At 59.1% G+C, this 27401-nt stretch overlaps 4 protein-coding genes across 11 annotated transcripts; 2 read left to right on the forward strand and 2 right to left on the reverse strand.

Moving 5' to 3' along the window:
* Window positions 1-382: 382 nt before the first annotated feature.
* On the reverse strand, window positions 383-4913 carry ELMO3 (engulfment and cell motility 3). The gene is made up of 20 exons (XM_004583935.4): window positions 4560-4913; window positions 4391-4431; window positions 4225-4297; window positions 3978-4028; window positions 3643-3812; window positions 3456-3555; window positions 3222-3373; window positions 3063-3141; window positions 2913-2963; window positions 2702-2824; window positions 2486-2605; window positions 2299-2400; window positions 2083-2191; window positions 1838-1974; window positions 1604-1767; window positions 1389-1501; window positions 1184-1288; window positions 1002-1084; window positions 830-916; window positions 383-746 (listed from the first exon to the last, which is right to left on the reverse strand). The coding sequence occupies exons 1-20, from the start codon at window positions 4635-4637 to the stop codon at window positions 534-536; spliced, it is 2151 nt and encodes a 716-aa protein (XP_004583992.2). The 5' UTR covers window positions 4638-4913; the 3' UTR covers window positions 383-533.
* Window positions 4914-5051: 138 nt separating this feature from the next.
* Window positions 5052-11105, reverse strand: E2F4 (E2F transcription factor 4). The gene is made up of 10 exons (XM_004583934.3): window positions 10430-11105; window positions 9911-10020; window positions 9637-9798; window positions 9365-9408; window positions 8680-8741; window positions 8151-8439; window positions 7662-7865; window positions 6211-6258; window positions 6009-6053; window positions 5052-5909 (listed from the first exon to the last, which is right to left on the reverse strand). Exons 1-10 carry the CDS (start codon window positions 10562-10564, stop codon window positions 5794-5796), a joined length of 1215 nt encoding a protein of 404 aa, XP_004583991.1. The 5' UTR covers window positions 10565-11105; the 3' UTR covers window positions 5052-5793.
* A 1229-nt stretch (window positions 11106-12334) lies between these two features.
* On the forward strand, window positions 12335-18185 carry EXOC3L1 (exocyst complex component 3 like 1). Of its 8 annotated transcripts, XM_004583933.2 has the most exons (14): window positions 12338-12635; window positions 12827-12909; window positions 13125-13285; window positions 13364-13583; window positions 14718-15330; window positions 15404-15521; window positions 15625-15750; window positions 15830-15930; window positions 16137-16247; window positions 16890-17019; window positions 17161-17283; window positions 17377-17532; window positions 17628-17752; window positions 17836-18182. In XM_004583933.2, the coding sequence occupies exons 2-14, from the start codon at window positions 12864-12866 to the stop codon at window positions 18026-18028; spliced, it is 2223 nt and encodes a 740-aa protein (XP_004583990.2). In that variant the 5' UTR covers window positions 12338-12635; window positions 12827-12863; the 3' UTR covers window positions 18029-18182. The 8 variants fall into 8 exon arrangements, with proteins under 8 accessions (XP_058531035.1, XP_058531036.1, XP_058531033.1 ...); XM_058675052.1 differs by having other exon boundaries at window positions 12335-12635; window positions 17161-17532; window positions 17836-18185; XM_058675053.1 differs by having other exon boundaries at window positions 12335-12635; window positions 12848-12909; window positions 17161-17532; window positions 17836-18185.
* A 39-nt stretch (window positions 18186-18224) lies between these two features.
* Window positions 18225-26132, forward strand: MATCAP1 (microtubule associated tyrosine carboxypeptidase 1). The gene is made up of 7 exons (XM_004583932.2): window positions 18225-18963; window positions 22610-23238; window positions 23323-23466; window positions 23721-23853; window positions 24576-24881; window positions 24984-25081; window positions 25830-26132. The coding sequence occupies exons 2-7, from the start codon at window positions 22666-22668 to the stop codon at window positions 25992-25994; spliced, it is 1419 nt and encodes a 472-aa protein (XP_004583989.2). The 5' UTR covers window positions 18225-18963; window positions 22610-22665; the 3' UTR covers window positions 25995-26132.
* Window positions 26133-27401: the final 1269 nt, after the last annotated feature.

Here is a 27401-nt window from a genome sequence, read left to right on the forward strand (position 1 = left end):
GGCCTGCATGTTGCATAAAGGATATGTCAGGGCTAAGTAGAGTTAGGGTCTGAGGTCAGACCACCAGGAGCTTTCTGGAAGCAATGCTGATAGTCTGGGCCTCTGTAATGCCTCTCAGAGAAGCATCCATTTAGTGCTATGCATCTCTGCCACTTCTTCCACAGGCAGCAGCCCCAACCTCTCACTTGACTGTAGGCCATGCCTCTCTCGGTAAGCACTTGGGGAAGCAAGAGGATTCCCCTTGAAAGGGGAACAGGTCCCCCAGAACACCTGCCCCAACAATTGTTGCCCAAGTTTGCTGTCTTGGCCTGATTCCTGCCTCATTCACCAGCTATATCTGATGGCAAAGGGGGCAGACTGTCACTGTCACAGGCTGAGCTCACAAGGTTCAGAGCTGGCTCCATGCATACCTAAGAGCCAAGCCAACTTTATTTCTGCTGTAGGTTCTGCTGGTCAGTGCTTATATTTCTCTCCCCTCCACCTTTCATGCCTACCACGGTGGTGGCAACTGTAGCCCTTGGCCAACCTCAGTGTCAAGGTTCAGCAATGCTGCAGTCATAACAGAAGTTGAAGTTGGTGGGCGGTGGGGGTATAGGGGGTGGCTGCTCTGGGATGGGCACGTTCTCGAGTTCCAACAAGCGTAGCTTGGTCTCCATGGTCAGCAGCTGCTCCAGGTCCAGTCGTGTCTGCTCACTGCCCATGGGGCTGCCCAGAAGGGCACTCAGCCCATCTATCCACAGGTGGAACTGGGGATGGAGCCAGCTCTGTGAGGGCCTGTCCACCTGTACCCATGCTCATCTGCCCAGCTCAGCCTAGCCCAGACACTCACCTCCCGTTTAGAGGGTGCAATGAAGTTGAGGTACACCTCCTCCTCCCCACGGTCATAGCTGATGGAGAAAGCCAACTCATAGAGGTCCTGGGGAAGCAAGGGAATACAGCTCTAAGCAGAGAACGTGGCAGACAAGGAGGTGGGGAGGAGACCCCGGCCCTACCACACTTACCTTGTTTTGCTTCCCAGAGCCTTTCTCCCGGATGTGGGGACAGTCCCTGCCTGTCAGGAGTCCCCTGATGTCAGCCACAGGGACTGCAAGGGGGGGGTGCAGAAAAAGCTGGCTGATCCCTGGGGGTGCCATGGGGTCATCTGAGGAAAGCAGGTATCCAACCCGTGCCCCATCTGCCTTACGTTGCTCAGACAGGCTCTCTGTAGGGGGTGGCGCTGTGCCCTCCTCCACGTCCCCGTACTGCAGCACCTTGTGGTTAAGGGAGAGGCAGCAGAACCACAGCTTGTCTGTTGTGGGAAGAGGGGTGTAGGGGAGCGAGGGAGTGGTGAGAGACATCTGGACCCCAACCCAGCCCCCCCTCCTGCCCCTCCTCTGCCAGTCAGAGACCCTGGCGCCGCCGATTGCTGATCTTGCGAAAAAGTGTCCCCTCACAGAGGCGGAGCAAACGCTGCTGGCGAATCAGGTCCATGAGCTCCGGCTTCAGCTTCTCCCTCAGCTCCCTGGGGTGGAGTAGGTACCACTGACCAGAATGACCTGGGCGTGGCCCATGGGGGGCAGCAGAGGAGGTGGGGCTGCGACACAGGACCCATCCCAGCACTCACAGTATGGGAGGGGCCAGAGTGCCCTCCTGATGCAGCCGTTCAGTCTGCCGCAGCCGCAGCACCTCCCCATAGGTGAGTGCGTTCACCTTCGTTCGGAAGAGCTCCAGGGAGGTCGGTTTCAGGGCCAGTGTTCGGGCCAGCTGCTCCCGCACCACCTGCATGACCTGGGGCCACCCCAAGTTCAGCTCTTTGCCCTGACCCTGGGCCTCCCTCCATCCTCCTTCCCATCCCTACCTTGTCAAAGTCCTCCTGTGTAGCCCGCATCTCCTTCCAGGTCTTGTTCAGCAGTTGGATGGCCACGCAATAGAGCTCATGGAAGCTGTGGTCCTGGCTGAAGAACATGGGCCAGAAGTCCTGGGCCGTCTCGGAGCCTGGGGCAGGGGGGCAGGAGGGGCTCAGGGAGGAGAGACATGCAACCCCTGGCCCTCTCTGCCCTTCCGTCCCTGGCCCCCGAACTCCCCATGCCCTGCCCCACTCACAGGGCTCCCCGACATGCAGCAGCTCGCACAGCAGCACTGTCAGCTGGATGCTGCTCCGGGCGAAGGGACACTCATGTCTATCCTCACGGCTGCTGTTCTCCAACACAAACTGGGTTGGCAGGAGCAGAGAATGGGATGGAGTCGCAGGGAATCCCTGGGGGGACCCTGCCTAAATAGGGAGGTGGCCTGCCATTGGCCCCCTGCCCGCTCACTGACCCGGCTGTATGCATTGGGTGCCTGTCTGGAGAAGTAGAGCATGTTGTCCAAGGCCAACAGACCTGGGGGCACGCGCTCCAAATCCTGGGCTGGGTTGCTATTCTGTGGGGAGGGGACACAGGGCAGCTCAGGAGGACCCCAGCCCTGGCTTGAGGCAGGGCTGGGGAGCTGGGGAGGGGTCACTCACAGTGAAGCCCAACTTGCGGAACTCTCGGGCACAAAGGGAACGGCGACGATCGGCACTCAGGGACTCCCCCTCCGGCTCAAAGGCAGCCTGGCGCAGGGCCTGCAGCTGCTCCCGCTGCTCCTGGGGTCATTGTTGTGGGATGGGTCAGAACCACAGCTCCAAGGCCAGACTCCAGGCAAGCTCAATCCTTGCTCGTCACTCACTAAACACACATACCTGGCTGTAGGGGTCAAGCGGCGTGCGCATGCGCGCCTCCAGCAGCCCCAGTGTGAGGGCCTGAAGTACGTACAGGTGATGAGCCATCTCGTCTCCTAGTGGGGCTGCACTGTGAATGATGTTCTGGAGAACAACCAGGCCATGGGCATGAGTGTGGGCCCGCTGGGAGAGAGGGCTCAGGAGGGGGCGGTCTCTGGCTAGTCCTTCCTACCTTGTAGACGAACTGGCGGAAGTTCCTCTGCCACAGGTAGTCCAGCATATGCTAAGAGAGGCAGGAAGGGGGTGCAGATGATGGAGCCACAGGGCAGGACACAGTGCCCACCAGCGGCTGCCCCCATCTGGCCACTGGAGGGACACTTACCTTCCGTTCTGAAGGGTTGGCCCCCTGCAGCAAGGCTGTCAGCAATGCCATGGCCTTGGTTTGCAGCTGCTGGTTCATCCTGTGGTGAGAAGAGGGGAGGGTGCAGTCATACAGGCCAACTCCCTACTCACTCTCTGTCTCCTAGGCCCAAAGACTTACACCTGCAGGTGCACCAGCAGCCGATCCAGTGGCACCTCACTCTTGACCAGCTGGCCCAGGGCAGGGCTGCTCAAAGTCACACTCTCCAGCAGCCTAAGGGCCAGGGGCTGCACCGAGGCATCCATCAGGTTCATGTTCACATAGCTTACCACCTGGTGGATGGGAGCCACTGTCACCTTGGAAAGTCAGGTCCTACCATGCTCTGCCTGCAGCCCTGGGAAAAAGCAAACCCACCTTCCTGACAAAGGGGATGCTGAGTGTCTCCCAGGACACCACGCCATGCTCCATGAGCTCCAAGAATGCCCTCAGTCCAAGGGCCAGCACCTCCCCGAGGCTGAGGGCGACAGCTGGGACTGAGCAGGAGCCGGCCAGGCCCCTCCAGCCCCTCACGGCCCCCAGCCCACCCCAGGTCTGTGCTCACTCGTCCCCATCCTCAATGATGGTGCCGAGTCTCTGAAGACCGTCCTGATTGATGACCTCACGGGCAAAGGTCAAGTCAGAGGCTAGCAAGACGAGGTGCCTCAGTGCATCACGGCGCCCCTCACGGCTCCCACCCTGCAGTGCCCCCAGTAGCCGCTCCGCCTCAAGGTCCTGGCAGGGGTGGAAGCAGGAGCAGAGGTGAGAAAGCTGGGCAGAGGGAAGGGAGGGAAGTGGGAACACGGGGACAGGGGTGTCTATGAGGTAGGGCACCACTGGGCAGGACCAGAGGCCCAGCAGAGGGCAGGGAGGCATAGGGTGGGCCAGGAGGGGCGTTACTGGGGCAGTGCTGAGACACAGGATGCTGCCGTTCTTGATCTCCGTACGGTTCTGGAGAAGACAGCAGAGAGAGGCAAAGTCAGGGGTGTCCTTAAGACTGGCCAGCTGGGTTGGGCTGTCAGGATTTGGGGGTCCTTAAAAGATCCCATTCCAGACAGGGAGCGGCAAGTCTGCCAGAATCAGGGCTAGCTAGGTGGGCTCCAGAGGTCAAAGAATGTAGGCAGTGGCTGGGGGAGTGGGGACTCACAGTCTCGGTGATGTACTTCCTGTGCCCATCGGCAAACTGCAGGGCATAGCGCTCAGAGTGAGTCAGGCTCCACCTGCAACCGCCCAGGCTCAGTGAAGCAGGTAGGGGCGCCACCTCCCTCGGGCCCTGCCCCCACCCTGGCCCCAGCTGGCTGGCCAGCACTCACGCGTCGCACACCTCCTTCAGCACAGTGCTCAGGGGCTTTGCCTGCAAGTGGAGCAGTCACTCAGGGGGCCCAAGAGGAGGAACCTGGGGAAGGGAGTGGGCTGGGCTGCTCCGACGGGGGCACCCTGGAGATGGGCAGTAAGGTGGACAGGTGGGACAGGCTGAGTGACCTGGTCCAGCTGGATGAGCTGCGGGATGGCATCACGCATCTGGACGGCGATCTTCACCACATTCCGCGGGGGCGCCATGGTCCAGCCGGGCCCCCGGCACAGCCCACAGGCCAGAAAATGTGCCACCGATGGCGCACCTGGTCTGCGACCCCAGGAGACAAGGACGGCCCTCTGTCCGCAACCTGACCCCAACGGACAGCACTCACGGTCCGGATTCCCACTCCTGGCCAAGCGCCGCGGCCTTCCCAAAGGCGTCCGGGCTGGTTCCGGGTTGGAGTCAGGGGGTGGGAGGGCACTCAGTCCGCCCCGCCTCACAGAGCCGGCCCCGCCCCTCCCCAAGGTGCTGCAGGTGGGGCGGAGCCGACAGACGGCCGGCCGCAGCCCTAGGCCCTCTTCCCTGCCGGCCTCCTGCAGCAGCCAGGGGACCCACCAAGACCCACCACCACCCCGGCCAAGTTTCAGAGAAGAGCCCCAAAAGAACCAGGTCAGAAATAGCCTTAGGCATGATCTTTATTCACGTGGACACTGTACAAATATTACAATTTCCTTTTGCTGCAAAAAGTATAAAAATAATCTTTATATAGGAATCCATTCGTTACTGTAAATCTTTCTAAATCTCTGCAAATGGCTCTAAAATGAGGGCAAAAGAGTAAGTGGAAATGCAGAGGCAGCTATGGGACAGCAGGAGGTTGGGCCAGTCCTCGGCCTTAACCAGGAGAGCTCCAAATGAGAGCCCTGTTCCTTCTTGTCAACACCCACCTTCACCTGCAGGGGCTCGGGACTGAGGGCCCAGAGGAGGGCAAGTGGGAAGTCAAGGAGGAGCCTTAGGCAGTGGGCAGGAAGCAGCAGAGACGGCTCTGAGGGGTGCTGGTGAATACTCAGTGCCACTCATGTTTTCCTCCCATGGAGCCAGGGGGTGGCAGGGCAAAAGGGGCTGGACAAGCTGCCCCAAGGCAGAGTGGGGAGAAGGCCAGTGCCACTGGGTGGCGGTGAAGCCAGGGCTGAGAAGGTTCTGGAAAAGGAGAAGTGATCATCTTGACGCCATGGCATAGGGAGCGGAATCCCTTTCTCCTGCTGTGTAGCACAGTACAGGTGCCAGTGCAGTAGTGGAAGCTGTGGCCAAATCTGCAGGGGATAGGGCCTGGGGGAGCCAGGAGCTATGTGGGGTGGGGTGGGCAGAGGCCCCAGGTCAGCCAGCCCAGGGCCCAGCCACACTCAGCACATCCCTTGTCAGTCAGAGGTTGAGCACAGGCACATCAAAGAGGTCACAAACACCTTCGCTCTCGTCCAGGTTGTAGATGTAATCGTGGTCTCCAGGGGGCGGAGAAAGACGGAGGAGGGGGGCAAACACTGCAGAGAGCACCAAGATGAGGTCCTGGGCCAAAGCCCTCAGCAGCTGGCTGGCCCTCTGCCCCGCCCACATCCACAGCCACCTTCCATGTCACCCACCTTCTGAGGACATCAGCTCCTCCAGCAGCTCTGAGCTCATGCACTCTGGAAACGAGGAGAGCTCAGTTATATCCTGGCTCCCACCCCAGACCTCTCCACCCACCACAACCCTTGCAAGGGACCCTCTCCAACCAACTGTGTTTTCCCCCTTGCCCTGGGTCCCAGGCACAAACACAAGGTCTTCAGGGAGGAGGGCACCTACCTCGTGTGGGATCGAAGATCTCCGACAGCTCCTTCGGAAGTTCCAGGACTGAAAGACAAGGGCAAGCTCCAGGCGCTGAGGGCCAGCTTGGCCTCCCAGCAACCCTTAGCTTCCACGGATCCTAGATCCCTGGCCCTGGAGCTCCACACATCTTAAGAGCTACAGCTCTAACTCAGCCAGGCTGGCTCTGCCTGCTATCCCCAAATTCCTCAGTGCTGGCCCAACGACAAAGGCACACGGCAGGTAACAGGTCCAGCCTTACTCAGGCACTGCCAACCAGCAGCAGCACATCCCTCCTCGGAATGCACACCATGCCAGCTTGAAGAGGGCCCTCCATCCCCTCCCTGGCTATGCACCTGCCCAGAGTGAGGTCACATGGCAGAGGTGGTTAGTGCTACAGGATGACAGCTTCATTCTAAAGCTCTTAACAGAATGTGCATGGCATGTGGAAAATGAAACTGGAGGAAACCAGGAGGGACATCACGAGTCAGGCTCAGAAACCCAGAATGTACCCACCCGGCCTTAGGCAGCCAGCAAAAAAGAGAGGCCACACCTAGCATACATTTCAGGATACTCATTCTACCAGTCAGGGTAGAGGAGGATGCTGAGAATCTAGACTCTAAATGCTCAAGAGTTCCCCAAATGCTGAGGGAGCCAGAGGAGTGGAAGGAGGAGGCTGGAACAGGCCTCGCTAGCTGACCTTGTGGGGAAGGAGGGAGGAAGGAATGGAGGGAGGGAGGGAGACAAGGAGGGAGGGAGGGAGAAAGGGAGGAAGCAAGGAAGATTGACCTGGAGTAACACCAGGTGTGAGGCCTGGCTGACTGCAGCAGGCCTGAGGATACAGAATGACGGAAAAGCAAGTTCCAGAGAAGGGGTAAATGAACTGCTGGGGCCATGTGGGAATGAAGTATCCATTAGACATGCAGGGACAGGCAGGTGCAGAGGGAGGTAGGGCAATCTGACTGTGGCTCCAGACTAAACAGAGGCTTGGGGTCACAGCATGCGAGATGGAAGAGCAGTGGTTAAGGCAGGAGAGCCAAGTACTGCTCTGAGGGCAGGAGCAGTATACACAGTAGCTGCTGACTGCAGCCACGGAGGAAGAGCAATGCTCTATGCTCTGGGGCGCCAGTCAAGGGCCACAAGACCACCACAATGCGTGGGTTGCAGGAAGGAAACCGCGGAGATGAGACGGCACATAGAGGAGCAAGTCAATTAATGAGGTCTTAGGGGGAATCTGCGGGGTGACACGCAGGGTGTGCGGGTCAAGGAGATCTGTGAGCCCTGAAGGGCAAAAGGGACACATCAACACCAACCACTGGACATGCGCACCCAGGCCTGGTTGGCAGGAAGCTCTGGGTCAGGCAGGGTTGACAGGAGAGCTGGGTCGTAGCCCAACACCACGTCTGATCCCAGCCTGGGTGTGCCCTGCCACCAGGCAAGCAGGTACTTACCGCCTGTGGGGTCAGCTTTGATTGGCTCAAAGGAGGTAGAAGGGTTGAGGCCAGATGAGCTGGAGCTGCTGCTGCTGCTGCTGCTACTGCTGCAGTCCAGCAGAGCCGAAGACTGCAGGGGCCGAGTGTCCAGCGCTGTCGGGCCCAGCGGGAGGGAGCTGAGCTCCCCAGGGTCCTTGTTCTCAGCTCCAGGGCCACTACTCACTACAACATTCCCCAGGAAGCGGGTCACTGCACCTGGCTGTGCTAGACTGCATGGCCAAGAGGCCCACAGTCCTGATGCCCAGCCTCCAGGTACATTAGGCTCTGGCCGTCACCCCAGAAGGCAAGGGACACCAGGCCCACAATAGGGAAATGTCCCTTCAGTCAGCAAGGAAGGATGACCTGCCCCTATAAGGGCCAAGAAAGGCCAGGCACCCCGGCACCAGCCCTCCCCACACCACACAGCAGGGTTGCCTCGGGCCCCCAAAGCTGTCCGTTGTGTCTCACCTGTGAGCTCAGCTGTTGGGTCAACCACAACCTGAACTTCAGAGCCAGGGGCGGGGACAGGTAGCTGGGGACTGCTTGGACGCGATACTTCCTGGGGCTGGGCCAGGGCAGGTTTGGTCAGAGGTGGAGGGGTAGATAGAGCAGGGGCACTCTGGAGCAGATCCTCAGGCGGTGGCACAGGCACAGCCACAGGAGGTGAACTCCACGCCTCTTTATTCACCAGCAGCACCTCGATGGGGCCACTGACACTCTTCAAGTGGATTTGGTACTTTTTCTGCCCATTGAGGCCCTGGGGGAGTAGAGGAGGGCGGTACGGGATACAGCACATGTAGCATTGGAAGCAGGGCTGGTTCCACCCTGACCTTGAGTCAGGGCCACAGTGTCCTCTCCCATCCAGGCTGTGCTGCCCACTCTCCATAGATAACCCCACACCCTGGGCCTCCCCCTGACCGCCCCACCCGGGACTTATCAAACTCCACAGCCAGCACCCGCCCTCAATCGACCCTGCCCGGCTGGCTTGTGCACCCACCTCTGGAATGGGCACCTCCAGGCTGGTGCCTGATGGGGCCCGGATGGCCAGGAGGGTGTCTCCTGGAATGACAAGGAACCTAGGTCAGGGCTTGTGAGCTCAACTTGGGATGGAAACAGGGTATTTTCCCATGGAGGGGAGACAGAGCATGCTGAGGGATGGAGCTGGCTTCACCCACACGCCACAGCAGCTGGGACAGAAACCGCTTTTCTCTCTTGGAGGGCCCCACAGCAAAAACCAGGGTATCTCGGTTCAATCCCATGGAGTTTTGGAAAGGCTGTCTGTTGCTTATGGGCACCGCATTCATCCATGGATGGGGGTGGTCCCTAAGTACAGGTGTGATGACCAAGGTCAGAGTTCCTTCCAGGACTGGACTGAGAGAAGACTGCAAAGGAACAGCTGTTGCATCCACAAGATGACTGAACTAACCGCAGGGAGGAAGCAGGTGTCCTTGGCTGTACACACACCTGTGTACACATCAACTCTCCCAAGAAGCCACAGGCAGCAGACAGCACAGATGGCAGCAAACCCAGGGACCCACCCCAAGATTCTTGTACCCCCAGAGTTGACCTCCAGAGTCCCCTGACCCCCAAGTTAGTCTCCTCCTTAACTCATTTCTCTTGGGACAGGACCGAGGGGCACCAGCTCAGTGCAGCCCCAGCCCCCTGCCCAAGGCTCCACTCACCAGCAAAGCATCTGCAGATGTCTTCATGAGTCACATATGCCAAGGTGTGAGGGTTAAGGAAGACGGCTGTTGTGCTGCTTGAGGGGCCAGATGCCAGACTACCGAGAAGCCCCACTCGGCAGCAGAGGACCGACCCACAAAGTAAACAAGTTTTTGGGCTTGGGATCCATAGGCCAGGCCTGGGAGGGGGGCGGGGTGTTGGAGGCTGGGCACTGGCCAGGAACTGGCCACACTCCTGCTCCTCTACAGCAGGCCAACACCGCAGAGGATATCATGTGTTCTGCATGTCCTCCGTGACGTTGCGGACACTCTGCTGCACCCACACCTTGTGCTGGTCCAGCTCCTGCTCCCGCTGCTGCAGCTCCTCGATCTCAGCCTTGAGCTCGATCAGTTTGTCCGCGATCTCCCGGGTGTTGCAGCCAGGCCCTACGCCCCTAAGAGAACCACCAACAGCTCGGGCACCCCTGCGCCCATCCACAGCCCGCCCCCCCATCCAGGGAGGAGACCCTGCTGCCCTTCCTGCCCCCAGAGGGATCCCCCACTCACTTCCACTGGATGCTATTCTTGGATTTCTTCTCTATCAGCCCAATACCTTCCAACACATTGGTGATGTCATAAATCCGCCGCTTCTGGCGCACGGCTAGGGTGTCGGCTGCCTGGCAGGCAGAACAGAGGGGACGATGCTCAGTCTCGGTCTCAAGGGCTTGCCCCAGCTACGCCGGATTCTGGCTGGGGCTGCTCTGGGTCCCGGCACCGATCGTGCCCGCAGCAGCCGAGGATCGCGGGCTGGAAAGGGATCCGGCACAGCCACCAGGCCGGGTCCTAACGCTTCTCTCTCCCTGCCCCCATCCGGGCCAGCCAGAGAGGCCACGAGGACCTGCACCTGCAGCCTCACAGTGGCTCCGGCTGAATGAATGACACAGCTCCCCCTCGGCCCTCCTCTCGGGAGAAAGCAGGAGGATCTCGGCCGGCTCCGCGGGACCGCCCCGGGAGCTCCCGGCTACCGATCTAGACGCAGTGCCCCCCATCCCTGCCTTCGGTCGTCCCCCATGCCTCTGGCCGCACCAGCTTGAGGTCAAGCACGCCGTCCTTGGCCTCCTGCAGCAGGGACACGAACTTTGTGGTGAGAAGCCCCAGGCTCTTCTCGTGGCGGCTCGGGGTGCCCGGGGGCGGCGGCGCCTGCGGCCCGGCCTCAGCCATCGCGCCCGCCCGCCCACCGCCTCCCCGTAGCCAGGCCAGGCCGGCGCCGCCGCTACTTCCGCTTCCGTCCCTGGCCACCCGGCCACCGGAACGAACCTCGCTACTTCCGCTTCTGCCTCGCGTTCTGTTGGGGAACCCTTGGCAATTCCTAGCTACGGACAGGGACGCAAAACTTCGGGGACCGTCAGCAAATTTCCATCCGCGAAAGAAGACGAAAACAACCACGTGAGGGAATGGAGGGCACGTGAACTATATCAGCTGGGGATGAATGTGGAAGAGGTCAGTGGGCAGTCCCGGCCGTGGAGAGAGGGAAAGCATTGGAACCTTCCTTGTCAACGTGTCCCCAGACGCCACTAATTCCCAAGTTGGGAGAAAGGACACCACACCACTTGATAAACCCAGCCTGTCCTCCTGGCCCAGCCCAGCCAGGGCCCAGCCTCCTCCTTGTCTTACCTCCACATCCACACCACGGAGCCCTGAGGCTCTGACGCTCCCAACGGGTCCCAGGCAAGGCACAGGAGCAGACACCTGCAGACATCCATAATGTCCTGGAGCAGCCCCCGTCGGAAGAAGGGATCCAGCACCTGCTGGTACTTTCTTTCATGTAGCCATTATTTGTTACTATTTGAGTTCTGGTTGTCTTGGAAACAGACTTTGGGACAGAGATTTGACTGTTTCTGGGGGTGCCATGCTGTGACACTGTGGTGGGGTATGACAAGCACACATGGACTAAAGTCCTCACCTTGGACGCGCCAGGATACCATATGGGTACCAGTTTGTGTCCCAGCAGCCCTACTTCCCATCCAGCTCCCTGCTTGTGGCCTGGGAAAGCAGTCGAGGACAGCCCAGAACCTTGGGACCATGCACCCATGTGGGAGACCAGAAGACACTCCTGGCTCCTAACTTCAGATTGGTGCAGCTCCGGCTGTTGCAGTTGCTTGGGGAGTGAATCATCAGACAGAAGATCTTCCTCTCTGTCTCTCCTCCTCTTCATATATCTGATTTTCCAATAAAAATAAAATAAGTCTTAAAAAAAAAAAAAGATATGGTGTATGGTGGCCTCAGCCTGGGAAACTGGGGTGGCCCATCTGAGTGACTCACATCCAGGGACCTGGGCCTTCAGACGCCAGCTGAGAGATCTCAGCTATCCCCAGGTCACAAGCAGGGAGCTGGATGGGAAGCAGGGAGGCTGGGATTAGAACTGGCACCCCTATGGTATCCTGGCTTGTTCAAGGCAAGGACTTCAATTGCTAGGCTACTGTGCCAGGCCCTCTCTTTTATTTTTAAATGTTTATTATCTATTTACTTGAAAGGCTGAATTACAGTGAGAAAAAGGAAAGAGAGACAGACAGAGTGAGCGACCATCCATCTACATGCCAGGCCTCCCATGGTGGTGGCAGGGACCCAAGCACTTGGGCCATCTTCTGCTGCTTCCCCAGGCACATTAGCAGGGAGCTGGATCCGAAGCAGAGCAGCTGGGACTCCTCTGGGATGATGGCTATACCACAGCTATGTTGCACCCGCCTCCCCTGACACACCCTGCCATTATCCTGTGATGTCTGCTCCTAGTCTGTGCACTTGTCCTTCTGCCCTGGGTGGAAGCACATATACCAAGAGGTCTGGGTGGGCTAGGCAGGACTGGAGGACCCCAAAGGGAGTACACCCCCTCCCCCACTACGCCAGGGAGTGGCACCTAGACTCCTCCTCTCCACCCCCCCCCCCTCCAGTCCCTGTGTGCTTTCCTGTTGGGAATACAGGGCCAGAAGTTCACTTCCTTCCTTTCTGCCTGGGGGAGGGAGGGGCTTGGCTGGTGGGAGGAAGGGGCTCCTCAGCTGGGAAGTGGGAGAAAAGCTTCCTTGAGGAGAGGCCTTTTGCTCCATGCCCAGCCGGCTGGAGTCATCAAGCAGGCGGGCAGGTGTGGGGAGTGAGTGCCCAGCAGACTGGAGTGACCAGGCAGGCGGGCGGACGTGCAGGCGTGGAGAGCGAATGCTTAGCTGGCCAGAGGAGTTGGCAGTTCTCAAGGCCAAGGCTGCTTGCAGAAGAGGGAGACTTGGATATCTGGTCAAATCTGGTAATTTCTCAGTCCTGGGGCTCTTGGAGAAGGAGAACAAATGGAGGCCCCCTTACCAAGAAACCCAGTAGGCAGGCAGAGGCCTGCCAGGTGCCTCCCCCATCACCCCCTCCTCCCTGTGACTTCCTGACAGGGCTGAGCCAGAGCCTCCCTCTGCGAAGCACTCTTGCGCTCTGCCTATTCCAACCCAGACCCTTGTGCCTTCTCCTAAGTCATCTCACGCCTTCCATGGACTCGGTGGTCAAGGACGAAATGCAGCCGGCCCTTCCCCCAGGTAGGAGCCCCACTGGGGAGACTCAGAGCAGGAGAGTGGGAAGGTGGTGGTGGGGTTGAGCCCTCTCTGCCAGTTCTGATCAAAGCTCAGGCGGGCAGGCAGAGAGGGGCGTGCTGTATTCATCCATCCTGGGTCGCGGCTGAGCCACAGGTCGAGCAGCCACTTCCTGCAGGCTCTCCCTCACTAACTCAATTACTCAGGCTCTTCCTGCCCAGGGCCAGAGTGGCCGGAGCAGGAGAAAGCAGAACAGCTGGCCCGGGGTGCAGCACTCAAGTGGGCCTCAGGCATCTTCTATCGGCCAGAGCAGCTGGCCAGGCTGGGCCAGTATCGCAGCCGCGAGGTGCAGCGCACCTGCTCGCTGGAAGCACGCCTGAAGGTGGGCAGGGGCAGGATGGCAGCAGTGCCAGGGGTGGGCCACGGGGCTGGCCACACCTCACGGGCCTCTCTTCCGCAGACAATGGTACAGTCGTACCTTGAAGGTGTGCAAACCGGTGTGTGGCAGCTAAACCGGGCCTTGGAGGCGGTACAAGGAACACGGGAAGCCCTGAACCAGGCCCATGGGCTGCTACAGGACTTGGCCCGAGCCTCCCAGGCCCTGGAGCCCCTGCGGGAGCAGGTCTCCCAACACAGGCAGCTGCAGGCCCTGTCACAGTTGCTACCCCGGCTGCAGGCAGGTGAGTGTTCAGGGACCCTGTGTTTCAGCTTACAACAGTGGGTCCACACACACCCATGTCACTGACCAAGAGTCTGGGCCTGAGGTAGAGGTTGTATGGATGGGCCAACCAGGCCTCTCCTAGATAGTAACCCAGACTGCAGGAGGCACAGGACATAGGCCGCAGGATTAGCTCATCCTGGGGTTCCCAAGAAAGGGACATTGGACTCCAAGACAAGTACCCAAAGGGCTCCATGGTGTTGTGTGTGTGTATGTTTTAAGATTTGTTATTTTTGTTTGTTTGAAAGGCAGAGTTTCAGAGAGGGAGACACACAGAGAGACAGATCATCTATCCCCAAATGATCACAATGGTTGGGGCTGGGCCAGGCCAAGGTTGGGAGCCTAGAACTCCATCTGGACCGCCCACATAGGTGGCAGGGACTCAATGATTTGGGGCCTTCTCCAACACATGAGCAGCAGGGAGCTGATGGGAAACAAAACAGCCAGGACTCGGACCAATTTTCATGTAGGATGCTAGCATTGCAGATGGCAGTTTAATGCACAGTGCCACGATGCCAGGCCCACCCTGGTTGTTAATGCACATGCTTCCTGGCAGGATGGGTGACCAGTCACGAGCATGGCCTTCCAGTTCCTCCTTGCTGTCCCTCATGACCCTCCTCTGCTTTGTTTCTCATTGTTCCAAAGTTGACACCTGACTCAATAGGCCTCCTTTCACACTGACCCTTGCTCTTCTCTACTGAAATCTACAAGATACTTTTTTTGCTGATTTATTTATTCAAAAGGCAGAGTAATGCAGACAGGGAAACAAGGAGAGTTGTAGTGATATCTTCCATCTGCTGGCTACCTCCTCAAATGGCTGCCACAGCTGGTGCTGGACTGGGCTTGAAGCCAGCAGCCTGGAACTCTTCCCCATGGGGTGGTAGAGCCTCCAATCCTTTGGCTGCTGCTTCCCAGGCACGCTGGCAGGGAATCTAGATTGGAAACAGCATTCAAGCCTGTGATATGTGATGCAGGTATTGCCAGCAGAGGCTTAGCCCTCTGTACCACAGCACCCTGGTTATGAACTGTTTTGTACTTCACCTGTGCCTCAGGTAGGAGGTGACACCCAGAGCCACCCTCTCTTCTCTCTCGCTAGTGCCAGCTGCGGTGGTCCACACACAGAGCCTGATTGATGCCCAGCAGCTCTTGGAGGCATATGTGAACCTGCGGGAACTGGAGCAGCTGCAGGAGGAGACGTGGATGCCCCTGGGGGGCCTGGACTTGCCAGTTTTCCAGGGACTGGGCCCTCTGGCTGAAGCCCTTGGCCAAGCTGTAGAGGCCGCTGCAGGGGCTGCAGGACAGCTGGCGAAGGAGAACCCAGCCCTGCTGGTGGCCGCTGTGCGGGTAGCAGAGGGGGAGGCTGGACGTACAGCCTGCCTGGGGCAGGCCCCCCGGGACTGGCGGCAGCGCTTCCTGCAGGCACTCCAGCACGGCCTGGAGCAGCTCCACTTTGCACCATCTATGTTGCCCAGACCAGGGGCCCTGGCAGGGTGGCTGGAGGCCCTGCGGGTGGCCCTGCCTGCTGAGCTGGCCACAGCGGAGGCGCTGGTGGCCCCCTGCTGTCCACTGCACTACAACGTGCTCCAGCTGTGGGCCCGCACGCTGCACAATGGCCTCCGCCGCAGCCTGCAGCAACTCCTTGCGGGCCCCGAGCTGGGAGCTGCAGATGCCTTCGCCCTGCTGCACTGGGCCCTGCATGTGTACCTGGGGTCAGTGTCCTAGTGGCTGGTGGGGGTGGGGCTAGAGCAGAGGCTGTGGGCTCTTCCTGACACCTGTCTCCAGGCAGGAAATGATGGGGAGCGTGGAGCTGGGACCTGAGGCTGATATGTCCCAGTTTGAGCCACTTCTGACTTCGGAGAACATTGAGCAGCTGGAGGCAACATTCCTGACCCAAGTTCAGGTGTGCAGCGGGGGCCCCTGTTGGGAGAAGTGAGTATCTGTGTGTGGCACAGTCAGTTGGACAGTGCTCTGTTCATCCCTATATCCCTTGCCCCTTCTCCCAGGCAAGTGTAACTCAGTGGCTGCAGAAGGCACTGGATGGGGAGGTAGCTGAGTGGCACCGGGAGCAGGAGCCCAACACTGACCCGTCCGGCTTCTACCACTCCCCAATGCCAGCCATTGTGCTTCAGGTGAGGAGGAAGGAGCCAGGGATGGGAAGGAGACCAGGGCGAGGGGTGGCTGCTGACAGCTGCTCATCCCTGCTCATAGATCCTGGACGAGAACATTCGAGTAGCCAGCCTGGTCAGTGAGTCACTGCAGTGGCAGGTGCACAGCATGGCACTGGCAGAGATGGGCGCATTCCTCCGGAGGTGTGCCCGGGCCTGGCCTTGTCCCTCAGGGAAGTCTAAAGGTGTGGGGGGGGTGGCGCTCTGAAGGTTGAAAGAAACACCGGTGGGAGAGGGCTTCCTCGGGAAAGAGGACTTGGGTATTACAGAGAGGTCAAAGTGCCCAGGCCAGGGGTCTTGAGGGCACTAGAGCCAGCAGCAGGTGCCAACATCACCTCTGTCCACTGCAGCTTCAGCGATGCCCTCATCCGGTTTTCCCGGGATCACCTCAGGGGAGAAGTCACGGCCCCTCAATATGTGTCCCACCTCCTTGCTGCCCTCAACCACCAGTCAGCACTCAGGTAATTGGGAGCCCCTCGTCTCCTCCAACCCACCTCTCCTAACCTACTACCGAGCACCCCCGTCTGTGGACACCCCTTGCCCACTCTTGCTTCCCCACCTGTCTGCAGTCCTACCCAGCTAATGGCTGCCTGTGTGAGTCCCGGTGAGGTGGACTACGGCTGCATCTGCTTTTTGCTACCCAACATTCCGTGGGCAGGAATGGAACATTCTGAGAATCACAGGAGATAATGGAGATGGAGGATGTAGCCCAGAGCTCCACAGAGGTGTCCCGTTATTCAATTCATTGTGCAACTAGTTATCAAATTCCTTCTTCCCTGCCACCTACGCATCCAGGTTACAGCTGTAAACAATGCAAGCCCCCTTCCTGTTGTAGGAGAGCAGGGAGGACAGTTACGCCTTTTCACTCCCTTCCTGGCCCAGACGAACACCCTCCCAGTGACGGGCAGGGAAACAGAGTAACTTGCTCAAGGCCACCTAGGGAACTCTCCAATCCCTTGCCCAGCATTTCCCCAGCTTCGGGAGCCGCGGTTCTCGCCTCCGCCACAAGGGGGCGTCTGAGTGGCCAGTCTGCAGAGGGAGGGGGTGGGGTAGGGGCGGGGGCCTTGGCCCTGGTCCTGAAGCCAACTTTTCTGTCGGTCCAGGTCCTCGGTGTCGGTGCTGCAGCCCGACGTGGCGGCCCCGGGAGTCCTGGCCCCAGTCGAGGCCGCGCTAGACGAGCTGCAGAGGAGGATCTGTCGCCTATTGTTGGAAGAGTTGCTGCTGGAGCTTCAGGTAAGGCTTCCTTTGGCGTCGGGGTTAGGATGGAAGGGGTGTGTGTGTGTGTGCAAGCGGTTCTCTGAGGGGAGCTTCCGCGTCTTGGGGACTTGGGTCAGTATTTTTCCATGCGTGTTTTGACCTCCACACCTTCCGCAGCCCCTGTTTGCGGCTCTGCCCTCTCGCCAGTGGCTGTCGAGCTCTGAGCTGCTTGATGGTGTCTGTGAGCGCACAGCACGCTTCTGTGGGGAATTTGGGCACGTGCGGAGCCCCGAGGTCCAGGTGCGTTGGTGGAGGGGGCCTCGAAGGGGCAGTTCGGAGGAGACGGAGGGGGACCTGTCCTCAAAACATCCGCTTGCCTCGCCTTCCCCTCAGCTGCTGTTGGCCGAGGCCGAGCGCGCCGTTGTGCTACAGTACCTGCGCGCGCTGATGCAGGGCCGCCTGGTGTGTCGCGGTGCGGATGAGCGCGCCCAGGCGGCGGAGCGCTTGCGGCACGATGCCGCCCAGCTTCGGGAGCTCTTCCTGGGCTTGGTAGGAGCTGGTCGGGCCGGCAGAGGGGCAGGGGTCTCAATAGGCGGGGGACCCCTCCCCGCGGGCCACCCCTGACTCCCCAACGATGCACCCAGGAGCTGGAGGAGAGCGCACACTGCGCACCCGTGCTGCTGCAGCTTGGAGAGCTGCTGAGCCTCCGTGACCCCACGCTGCTCGGCCTCGAGGTGGCCGGTCTGCGGCAGCAATTCCCAGACGTGAGGTGCTCAGGGGCGGGGAGCAGGGAGTAGCCCGAGAGCGGTGCGGGAGGTGCGGCCATGAGCTCACTCGCCTTCCCGCCCGCAGCGAGGACCACGTCTCGGCGCTCTTGGACCTGCGTGGGGACGTGACACGAGAGCAGCGCCAGGCGGCGCTCAGCTCCCTGCAGGCGGGCCCGCCGCCTTCGCCGCCCGCCAGCGGTCGCCGGGCACTCTTCAGCCTCGTGCCGGCCCCCACGCCCTCGTCGCCATCCTGTCTGCCCTCGGGGTCCTGCGCCTGACGCTGGGCTGCCTGCGGAACAGCCATGGCCAACCCCTAGCCTGCTGCGCGTGTGCTTGGGTCTGTGTATGTGTGTGTGTGTTGGGGAGATGGGGATGAAATAAAAGTGCCTGTGAAGGCCGGGGCGTCCACCTCTCCAAGGTGTCTTGGCTCCAGTCCTCCACGTGGAATGCGTTCCGGTTAGCTGGGTCTGCGCTCCCTCGCGTTTCTTCGAGCCTGGGGTCTGCAGAGCCGCTGCCTGGCGAAGGGGGCGGTTCCAGGCGCCCGCAGGCCACGCCCCCGTCTCCTGGCCCCACCTCCTCAGGGGTCTCGGGCGCGCGCCCGCTCGGAAGCTGACGCGAATCCCTTCGCCTTAAGAGCGTGCGCGCCCCTGAGGGCGTGCGTCATTTACGCCTCTGGCGCTGAGAAGCCCCGCTCCATTGTCTTCTGGCCCCACCCTCCATTGGGCACGCCCTCAGTTCTGTTCTCCGTCGCTTATTGGCTGCGTTTCACCAACCTCCTCTAGCTCTCGGTTCTCATTGGCGCTCCTGCCACGTTATCTTCTCCCAGGATTTCTCATTGGCGCAGGGCACACCCTCTCAGTTATCACCAGGCCCCGCCTTCAGTAGGCGCGGGCTCCTCCTCTGCCGTCCAGCCTTCATTCATTCTGCATCTTGCACTGGATGCTTGGGACAGGAGGTGAATCGGACGCGCCCCTGCGCGAGTTAAGGGGATGGTCGTGGTGTGGGGGACCTGGACCTAGGCTTCCACCGTGACGGCCTGGGGCATCCCTAAAGCCGCAGAGGCACTAGGATCCTCTAGACGCTGAGGGGGGGCTACACCAAGCCCTGAGGAATGGTTCAGTGTTGGCTCCAGGCCGCCGATGGCAGGGCCGAGCTTGGAGAAAGGACCTGAGATGTGAAAGCAAAACAGTCTCATTCTGGCCATTGCAAAGAGGTAGGTGGCATGAAAGCAGGGAAGCTGGTCCAGGTGGCCAGAGACCAGGGAGGAGTCCAGGACGTGCACAGTTAGCCGAGGGGACTGAAACCGGAAGCTGGGACTCTTTCCAAGCAGATGGTTCCTGGGCAGAGCGGAGGGGAGTGGCGGGGTGGGAAACAGAACTGGGGCCACTGGAAGGAGAACCCACGATCAGGTGTCCAGAACTCATGGGAAGAGAAATGCAGCAAGCCCTGCACCATGGGAACTGCTGCCAAGGGCCAGAACAGGGGCGGGCGTGGGGCAGGGGAGAGGCTGTCCACTTTCCAGGGGTGTGCTGTGGAGGCTGGTCTAACCGCATGGCCCTCGTCGAGAGAGTTCAGGAGAGGGAGTGGCCCATGCAGTTATGGAGAAAGGACAGATGGGGGGAGGTGGAGGGAGAAGCGATGATGCTCAGACAGAAAACCTGTTAAGCCAAGATGCTGCAGTGAACCTGGCTGTGATGGCCTACAATTTACAGCAGGAGTCCGAGCTGGAGCCTTTAGAGATAAGTTCTGAGAGATTAGAGGCTGTGGGGAGAGGGATGACTGGCAAGAAGGACCAGGGAGGATCAGGCATGAGGTAAGAAACCTAGGTGGGAGGCTGCTGGAAAGGCCAGGCGGTGTGGAGAGTAGGTGTTCATGATGAGTGATTGACCATGACAGGTGCTGCCGGTCAAGGTGAACAACAGCAGTGACCTTGGACAGATCAACTTTTTTTTTAAAGGTTTATTTATTTTTATTACAAAGTCAGATATACAGAGAGGAGGAGAGACAGAGAGGAAGTTCTTCCGTCCGATGATTCACTCCCCAAGTGAGCCGTAATGGCCGGTGCTGCGCCAATCCGAAGCCAGAAACCAGGAACCTCTTCCGGGTCTCCCACGGGGGTGCAAGATCCCAAAGCATTGGGCCGTCCTCAACTGCTTTCCCAGGCCACAAGCAGGGAGCTGGATGGGAAGTGGAGCTGCCAGGATTAGAACCTGCGCCCATATGGGATCCCGGCACGTTCAAGGCGAGGACTTTAGCCACTAGGCCACGCTGCCGGGCCCACGATCAACTTCTTTTTTAAAAGATTTGTTTTTATTGGAAAGTCTGATATACAGAGAGGAGGAGAGACAGAGAGGAAGATCTTCTGTCCACTGAGTCACTCCCCCAGTGGCCAAAATGGCTGGTGTCGAGCCAATCTGAAGTCAGGAGTGCCTTCTGGGTCTCCCGGGTGGGTGCAGGGGTCCCAAGGTCTTGGGGCCATCCTCTACTGCTTTTCCAGGCCACAAGCAGGGAGCTGGATGGGAAGTGGGACTGCTGGGACATGAAGTCGGCGCCCATATGGGATCCCAGCACATGCAAAGCGAGGATTTTAGCTGCTAGGCTACTGCACCATGTCCACAGATCAACTTTTTTTTTTTTTTTTAAGATTTTTATTATTATTGGAAAGCTGGATATACAGAGAGGAGAAGAGACAGAGAGGAAGATCCTCCATCCGATGATTCACTCCCCAAGTGAGCCGCAATGAGCCGGTGCGCACCAATCTGAAGCTGGGAACCAGGAACCTCTTCCAGGTCTCCCACACGGGTGCAGGGTCCCAAAGCTTTGGGCTGTCCTCAACTGCTTTCCCAGGCCACAAGCAGGGAGCTGGATGGGAAGTGGAGCTGCTGGGACCAGAACCAGTGCCCATATGGGATCCCGGGGCTTTCAAGGCGAGGACTTTAGCCACTACGCCATGCCGCCGGGCCCCACAGATCAACTTTTTAAATAGTGATTTCTTTGGAAGGCAATGTGATGGGGGTGGGGAGAAGAGAGGGACGGAGAGAGAGATCTGGGCCTGGTGCGCTAGCCTAGTGGCTGAAGTCCTTACCTTGCTTGCATGTGCTGGGATCCCATATGAGCACTGGTTTGTATACCAGCTGCTCCACTTCCTTCCAGCTCCCTGCTTGTGGCCCGGGAAAGCAGTTGAGGACAGCCCAAACCTTGGAACCCTGCACCCATATAGGACACCCAGAAGAAGCTTCTGGCTCCTGGCTTTGGATTGGCTCAGCACTGTGGCCTGTTGGGGAGTGAATCAGTGGGTGGAAGATCTTTTTCCTCTGTCTCTTCTTCTCTGTGTAAATCTGAATTTCCAATAAAAATAAAGAAATCTTTAAAAGCAAAAAGAAAGAGAGACTTTCCACCCACATTTGGTCTACTCCCAAAATGGCTGGGGCTGGTCCAGACTTCAGGCAGGAGTGAGAAATCCATTCTGGTCTCTTACATGAGAGGCAGCACCTAAGAACCTGGGCCATCTTCTGCTGCTTTCCCAGGCGCACACCAGAGAGCTGCATTTGGAAGAGAAGCAGCTGGGAGTTGAACCAAAGCTCCAGTGCAGGATGCTGGGGTGGCAAGCAGCAGCTAACCCACTGAGCCATATTGCTATCTTGGTCAAATCTATTTTGAGGAGAACAGGGTATATATGCCTAGTTGGGGGTGAATTTAAGATAGAGCAGGGGGCTATGATGGTGCAGCGGGTTAAGCTGTTGCCTATAATCCCAGCATCCCATGAAAGTGCCAGTGTAAGTTTCAGCTGCTCCACTTCTTATTCAGCATCCTGCTAATGTGCCTGAGAAAGCAACAGAGGATGGGCCAAAATGCTTGGGCCCCTGTACCCATGTGGGAGATCCAGATGGAATTTTAGGCTCCTGGCTTTAGCTTGGCCTAGCCTTGAGCTGTTGCGGCCATTTGGAGAGAGAACCAACAGATGGAAGATCTGTCTCTATGTGTCTGTAATTCTGCCTTTCAAATAAATAAGCCACTCTGAAAAAGAGAGAACAGCAAAGAATGGAGGCTGGGTCTAGATGACTGGACATGCAGTTCTGCAGAGAAGTGCAGCCAGAGGGAGACACCAGCTATGGAGCTGGAGCCAGACAGGTGTGGCCTCAATAGATGGTTTGATTTGGGCAAGATGGAGCAATAACAGCCTGTGTTCCTGCTTACAAAAAGAGTCCAGAGGGGACGGAGAGACTGATGATGGGGGCAAGAAGAGAGATGCTGACTGGGGTCCTGTGAGCCCCAGCAGCAGCCTCAGGGGATTGTAGGTAGAAGTACTTCAGATACAGGCCAGGGGTTCGCTTGCATTTGCTGAAGCTCCCCTCTGCTTCCCAAAAACCAGATCTGAATTCAGCTTTGAGTGGATGGTCCAGTGGAGGAAGGGTATCTCGGGTAGGACAGCGTGGGCAAGGAGAGCTGGGCACATGGGCAAGGAAGCTGTGTGTGTTTGGGACGGTTGAGGCCCCTTCCCCTGTGGCCAATCAAGGCAGTTGAGCCTATGCTGTAGCAGTTTCAGAGTGAACCCAGAGATCAAATGCATGGGTAGGGACCAGTCCTTGCTCTTTGGAGTTTATTGGAGCATCATCCAGGTGGGTGTGCAAGATCCTTCTTCACCCCTCCCCCCACCAGCCTGCCTGGGAGAATGTGCTAGAAGAAAGAGATACAGGACTGAGAGGCAGGGTTCAGCTGCTCAGAGCTCTGGCTGCCAACCAGCAGACTCCAAGCTCAGTAAGGGTCCAGCTCAGGCAGTGTGGAGCTTGGAAAACTGAGGGGCCAGTGGAGCTTCTGGCCACACCCACTTATGCCATGATGCCCTTTTGTGTGTTTAGACGCCGATCCGGTGGGGAGCTGGAGCCACCCGGCTGCATGTGACCACCAGGACAGAATGGTGCTGGACTCAGGGGCTCAGGAGTATGAGCAGGCCCCCACCAGCCCCCCAACGAGCCCCTCATCTCCACAGCCTAGGTTGAAGCCCCCTGAGAGAGATGGGCCATCCCTGTACCCCTGGCCTCAGACCCTGGCCTTGCCCCTTGCCCTTGCCGTCCCCTCAGGACTCCAGCAGCCCCAGTCCAAGCGGCAGCCCTTCTCCAAACTGCACTTGAGTTCCCGGAGCCACATGTGTCGTAGCGAAAGCACCCACTCTGTAAACAGTGCAGGCCGCCATGGCCGCGGCTCCCAGGGCCAGGCCCCAACCCGACAGGGACGGGACTCCGGTTGGGGTACCCTGAGGCCTGCCGCTTCCTTGCCTCACATTGCTAAGATTCGAAGAGACATGGGCAGCGGTGCCAGCAAGAGTCCTTGCATGTTAGTGGCCCTACGACCCACCAACATGGACCGTGAGCGGGACAAGTTCTTCCAGTCTCATTACACCTATAACCCACAGTTTGAGTATCAGGAACCCATGCCCACGGCTGTGCTAGAGAAATACTGTGAAGCTTCAGGACAGTTCATCCATCAGGTGAGTGTAGCCCATCCCCTTCCCGTCTGACCCGATCAGCCCAGGGCCCTCACCTGACCAGCTTGCTGTGGCTCCTGTGTGTAGGCAGTTGGCATCATCGAGGCTGTCCTGGAGAAGTTTGGCACCTATGAGCACTTTGAGGCGGCCACAGGGGGTCAGCTGCTGACTAAGTGCCAGATCTGGTCCATTGTGCGCAAATATATGCAGAAAGAGGGCTGCGTAGGGGAGGTGAGTGTGCCCATGCCAGGCTGGGGGGTCCCAGGGCCTCTCTGCACCTGCACAGCTGATGACCCTAGACCGTCTTGCTGCCTTTGCCCTCGTCAGATGGGAGCTGGCTCTGAGAAGAAGTTTCTAGGCCCCAAAGTGGGGGAAGGGGAGGGGGTCTTGGCCAGGTGGCCAACCAGCCAGGCTACCCAACCCCAACCTTGCCCACTGGCTCCCCCCCGGCGGGCGGCTGTAACTCCATGCTTTATTCCCTCCAGGTTGTGGTACAGCTGAGCGAGGACCTGCTGTCCCAGGCAGTGATGATGGTGGAGAACAGTCGGCCCACATTGGCCATCAACCTGACTGGAGCCCGCCAGCACTGGCTGGAGGGCATGCTGCGCCATGAAATAGGTTGGGGGGCAGGAGCTGGGGTGGGCAGTGGGGGGCAGAAACCCCCTCCCTTGGTGAGCAGTTGCCTCCTCCATCTCCCAGAGGTGGGTTGGAATGTGCCTGTCCACTCTATGGGCTCCAGCCTCATCTCTTGCTCCATTTGGGGACTTTTCTCTCTTTCTTTCTCTCTGCTCTCTCTTCCTTGGCTGTGGGGGACTACAGGGAGAGTACACAGTGTCCAACCAGCTCAGGCAATGCTCAGGCCCCTGGGGATGAAGGAAAGCCGGATCCTGGGGTAACAAGGGGCTAGAACTGGCCAGAGGACACACAGCTCAGTTCCCGAGGGCACAGGCTAGGCTGCGGAGGGAGGAGACTCTACATCACTGTTCTTTTCCGACTGTCCCTCCTCAGCAAGAATCCTGTTGCCATGGGCAAAAGGTGATCTTTGCTGAGGCTATGGGTTTGACTGCCAAAATGATGGGTTCATCCGTGTGTGTGTGTGTGTGTGCGTGCGTGTCCGGCCCTAAATGTGCGGGGCAGGAGTCACCTTGGCTCCCCAGAAGCGAATGCACCCTAGGAGGGTCTTCATACTGCTTGGGGCTGGGTGAGTATGCCTGGTCTAGGGCCACAGAAGTCCCCAATGCAAGTCTAAATTGGAGCGCGTGAAGATACCAGCGTCACCACTAGAGGGTGCGCCAGGTGGTGTGCCGGCCGCCCTGCCTAGCGCCGTCTCTCCGCTGCAGGTACCCACTACCTGAGGGGCGTGAACAATGCGCGGCAGCCGTGGCACAACGCCGAGGGCCGGCAGCGGTACAGGCTGCGGCCGGCCAACCCCACCGAGGAGGGCTTGGCCAGCCTGCACAGCGTGCTGTTCCGCAAGCAGCCCTTCCTGTGGCGCGCGGCGCTGCTCTACTACACCATCCATCGCGCTGCGCACATGTCCTTCCGCCAGCTCTTCCAGGACCTGGCGCTCTACGTGCAGGACGCCGACGTGCGCTGGGAGTACTGCGTGCGCGCCAAACGCGGCCAGACCGACACCTCCAAGCCGGGTAGGCCGGACAGGGGTCTGAGCTCTGGGTCATGGGGGCCAGGGTTGTGGGACTCTGGGGAGAAGATTCAGTGTCTACTCCCGTGCGTGCTCGCGCTCCCAGGCTGCTTCAGCAAGGACCAGGTGTACCTGGACGGTATCGTGCGCATCCTGCGGCACCGACAGACCATCGACTTTCCACTGCTGACCTCGCTGGGCAAGGTGAGGAACTGCGGCCCACCCTGACCACAGGAGTCCCTGAGCCTTACAGTCGTGCTGGGCTGCGGGCTGGGTGCCAGGCCTTCCTGGTAAGGGTGGAGTTGAGGGCAGGAGGTGAAATGCTAATCTGGCATTCAGTAGCCGCTGTTTGAGAAAAGCCTGCAGGTGTGCAGTTACTGCTTTTCAAAAGAGGCTAGGAGGTAGGGCAGTCCCAGGGAATGGGGTGGGCTAGGGCCCAAGCCTCCTTCACTGGACATGAGTGCCAGAATACATGAGTGTATTCTGGAATGAGGAAAGTGAAGCCTATCGGAAGCAGTGTGGAGCAGGCAGTGTGAAGCAAAGGGGTGGCACAGGTGTTGCTTTTAGAAGGTTGTCCCCGGATGACCCCAGGAAGGTGGATGGGAGTGGCTGAGAGGGGAAGTGAGTGTGGGGGCAGGAGGAGGAGGGGACCTGTGTAGAATGAATGGTGAACCTGGCAGGGACCACACCGTGAGAAAGGAAGGAGCAGCTGTACCCTGAGTGGGAGAGGGGCTCTTTCTCTGGACCCTGACTGAATGGTGGCGAAGAGGGTAGGGCTGACGTGTTGGCAGCCAGGAGTGTGGGGCTGGGGGAAGCTGGGCTGGGGAAGGGGCTGAGGTTCCCACACATGGGTGTGATCAGAGTGTGCAAGGAGCCTTGCCTCCAGCACGTAGGCAGTGCATGGGGCAGGGGGATATCCATGGTGAGCTTGCACCCCACTTCCTGCCTGTAGGTGTCTTACGAGGATGTGGACCACCTGCGGCCCCATGGGGTGCTGGATAACACCCGGGTGCCCCACTTCATGCAGGACTTGGCGCGCTACCGGCAGCAGCTGGAGCACATCATGGCCACCAACCGGCTGGATGAGGCTGAGCTGGGCCGCCTGCTGCCTGACTGATGTGGGTGGACAGCTCTCACAGTACCAGGGTGTGGCCATGGACAGAGGGCAACCCCCTAGTCTGGGCAGCTCCCAGAACATGAAGCTGTTGGTCCTGTGTGTGCTTTTGCAGCCCGAGTGCTTCTTGGGGGCATTGGTGGTGAGTGGTAGCAGGGAATGTGTGTGACAGGAGCAGGACCATCCTGGGAAGGGGAGCGATCCTGTCAGGCTGTGCGTCCTCTGCCACCCTCCCTGGACCTGAGGCCTGCCTCCGCTCTCTGTTGAGCAGATGGGGGGCCTGGGGCAGAATGAAACTGAGTGTCGATGAGCATTGGGGTGACCTGGAAGGACAGACTTGTTCTTGCGTGAGACAACAGTGGGACTCCAAGGTCCGCCAGTCTTTCCCTTCCCCCACCCGGCCCCTTGGTGCTCCTCCAGCGTTTGTGCTGTCTACCTCTTGTTGGGACCCGGTTGGGGTTGGGATCCATCTCCTGCAGAGACAGAACCTGGGTGTCTGGGAGTGCCTCTCCCCCAAGCCTGAGCTGGGGTTTTCATCCCAGCATCCGGCCCCGCCCTGGTCATGCATTTATTCCATGATGACTTGCTGTAACTCATGCAGCTGAGGGGCACACTCGGTGGTAGACCAGGACACCCCTGGTGGGCATGGACTATTCTCATGTCTCATACACGTGTGTATATACACACTGAGCTCTGGGCACTGTGGGTCCAGCCTGGAACTCCACCAGCCCTCCCCGCTCCACACCCCTTCCCCTTGGCCACAACCTCTGCTGCTGGCTGGCTGGCTTTGCCTGTGTTGTCACAGCTGGTCTTTGGTAGAGCCTGGCATCCCCTGGGAGCAGCCTCAAGGAAGCCTGAGGGGCATGGCCCTCTCCCTCCAGCCCAGGGCTGACTATCCCCTGAGCCCACCCTGGGACCAGGAGAGAGGTACAGAGGTGACCCAGCCACCCCACTGCTGTGCTTAGCTTTAGCTTGTTTATCTGTAAAACTCACACAGTGGGAAGGCCCTGACTCATTTAGTTACTCAGTATGCATAGAGAGCGCTGTGTGTGTCCCTGTGGTCTGTCAGAACCCCCTCCCCGCCCCCAGGACAGAGGGAAGCTGGACAATTAAAACAGCAAATTCAGTGATGTGTGTGGCTTTTGTCTACTCCCTCCCCCCATACTCCCTCCTGCCGCCTCACTAAGCTCACTGCCAAGGGCTCTGAGCCTGAGGAAGTCTGCCTTGCTTGGGTCCCTGTACCTGGCTCAGGGCTTCCATAGAATTGCAGGGGCTGGGGTGGGATGGGGGGCACATCATGCTCACCTGCTGAGAGACATGGAGAAGGACCCAGGGCCCTGCTAGGAACGCAGCTCTGGAGCCTCCCAGGGTGTGGCTGGGGTTATGGAGAGCAGAAAGGAGCTGTGAAAT

This window comes from Ochotona princeps, chromosome 16 (genome assembly GCF_030435755.1).
Source record: "Ochotona princeps isolate mOchPri1 chromosome 16, mOchPri1.hap1, whole genome shotgun sequence".
Taxonomy (NCBI): domain Eukaryota; kingdom Metazoa; phylum Chordata; class Mammalia; order Lagomorpha; family Ochotonidae; genus Ochotona; species Ochotona princeps.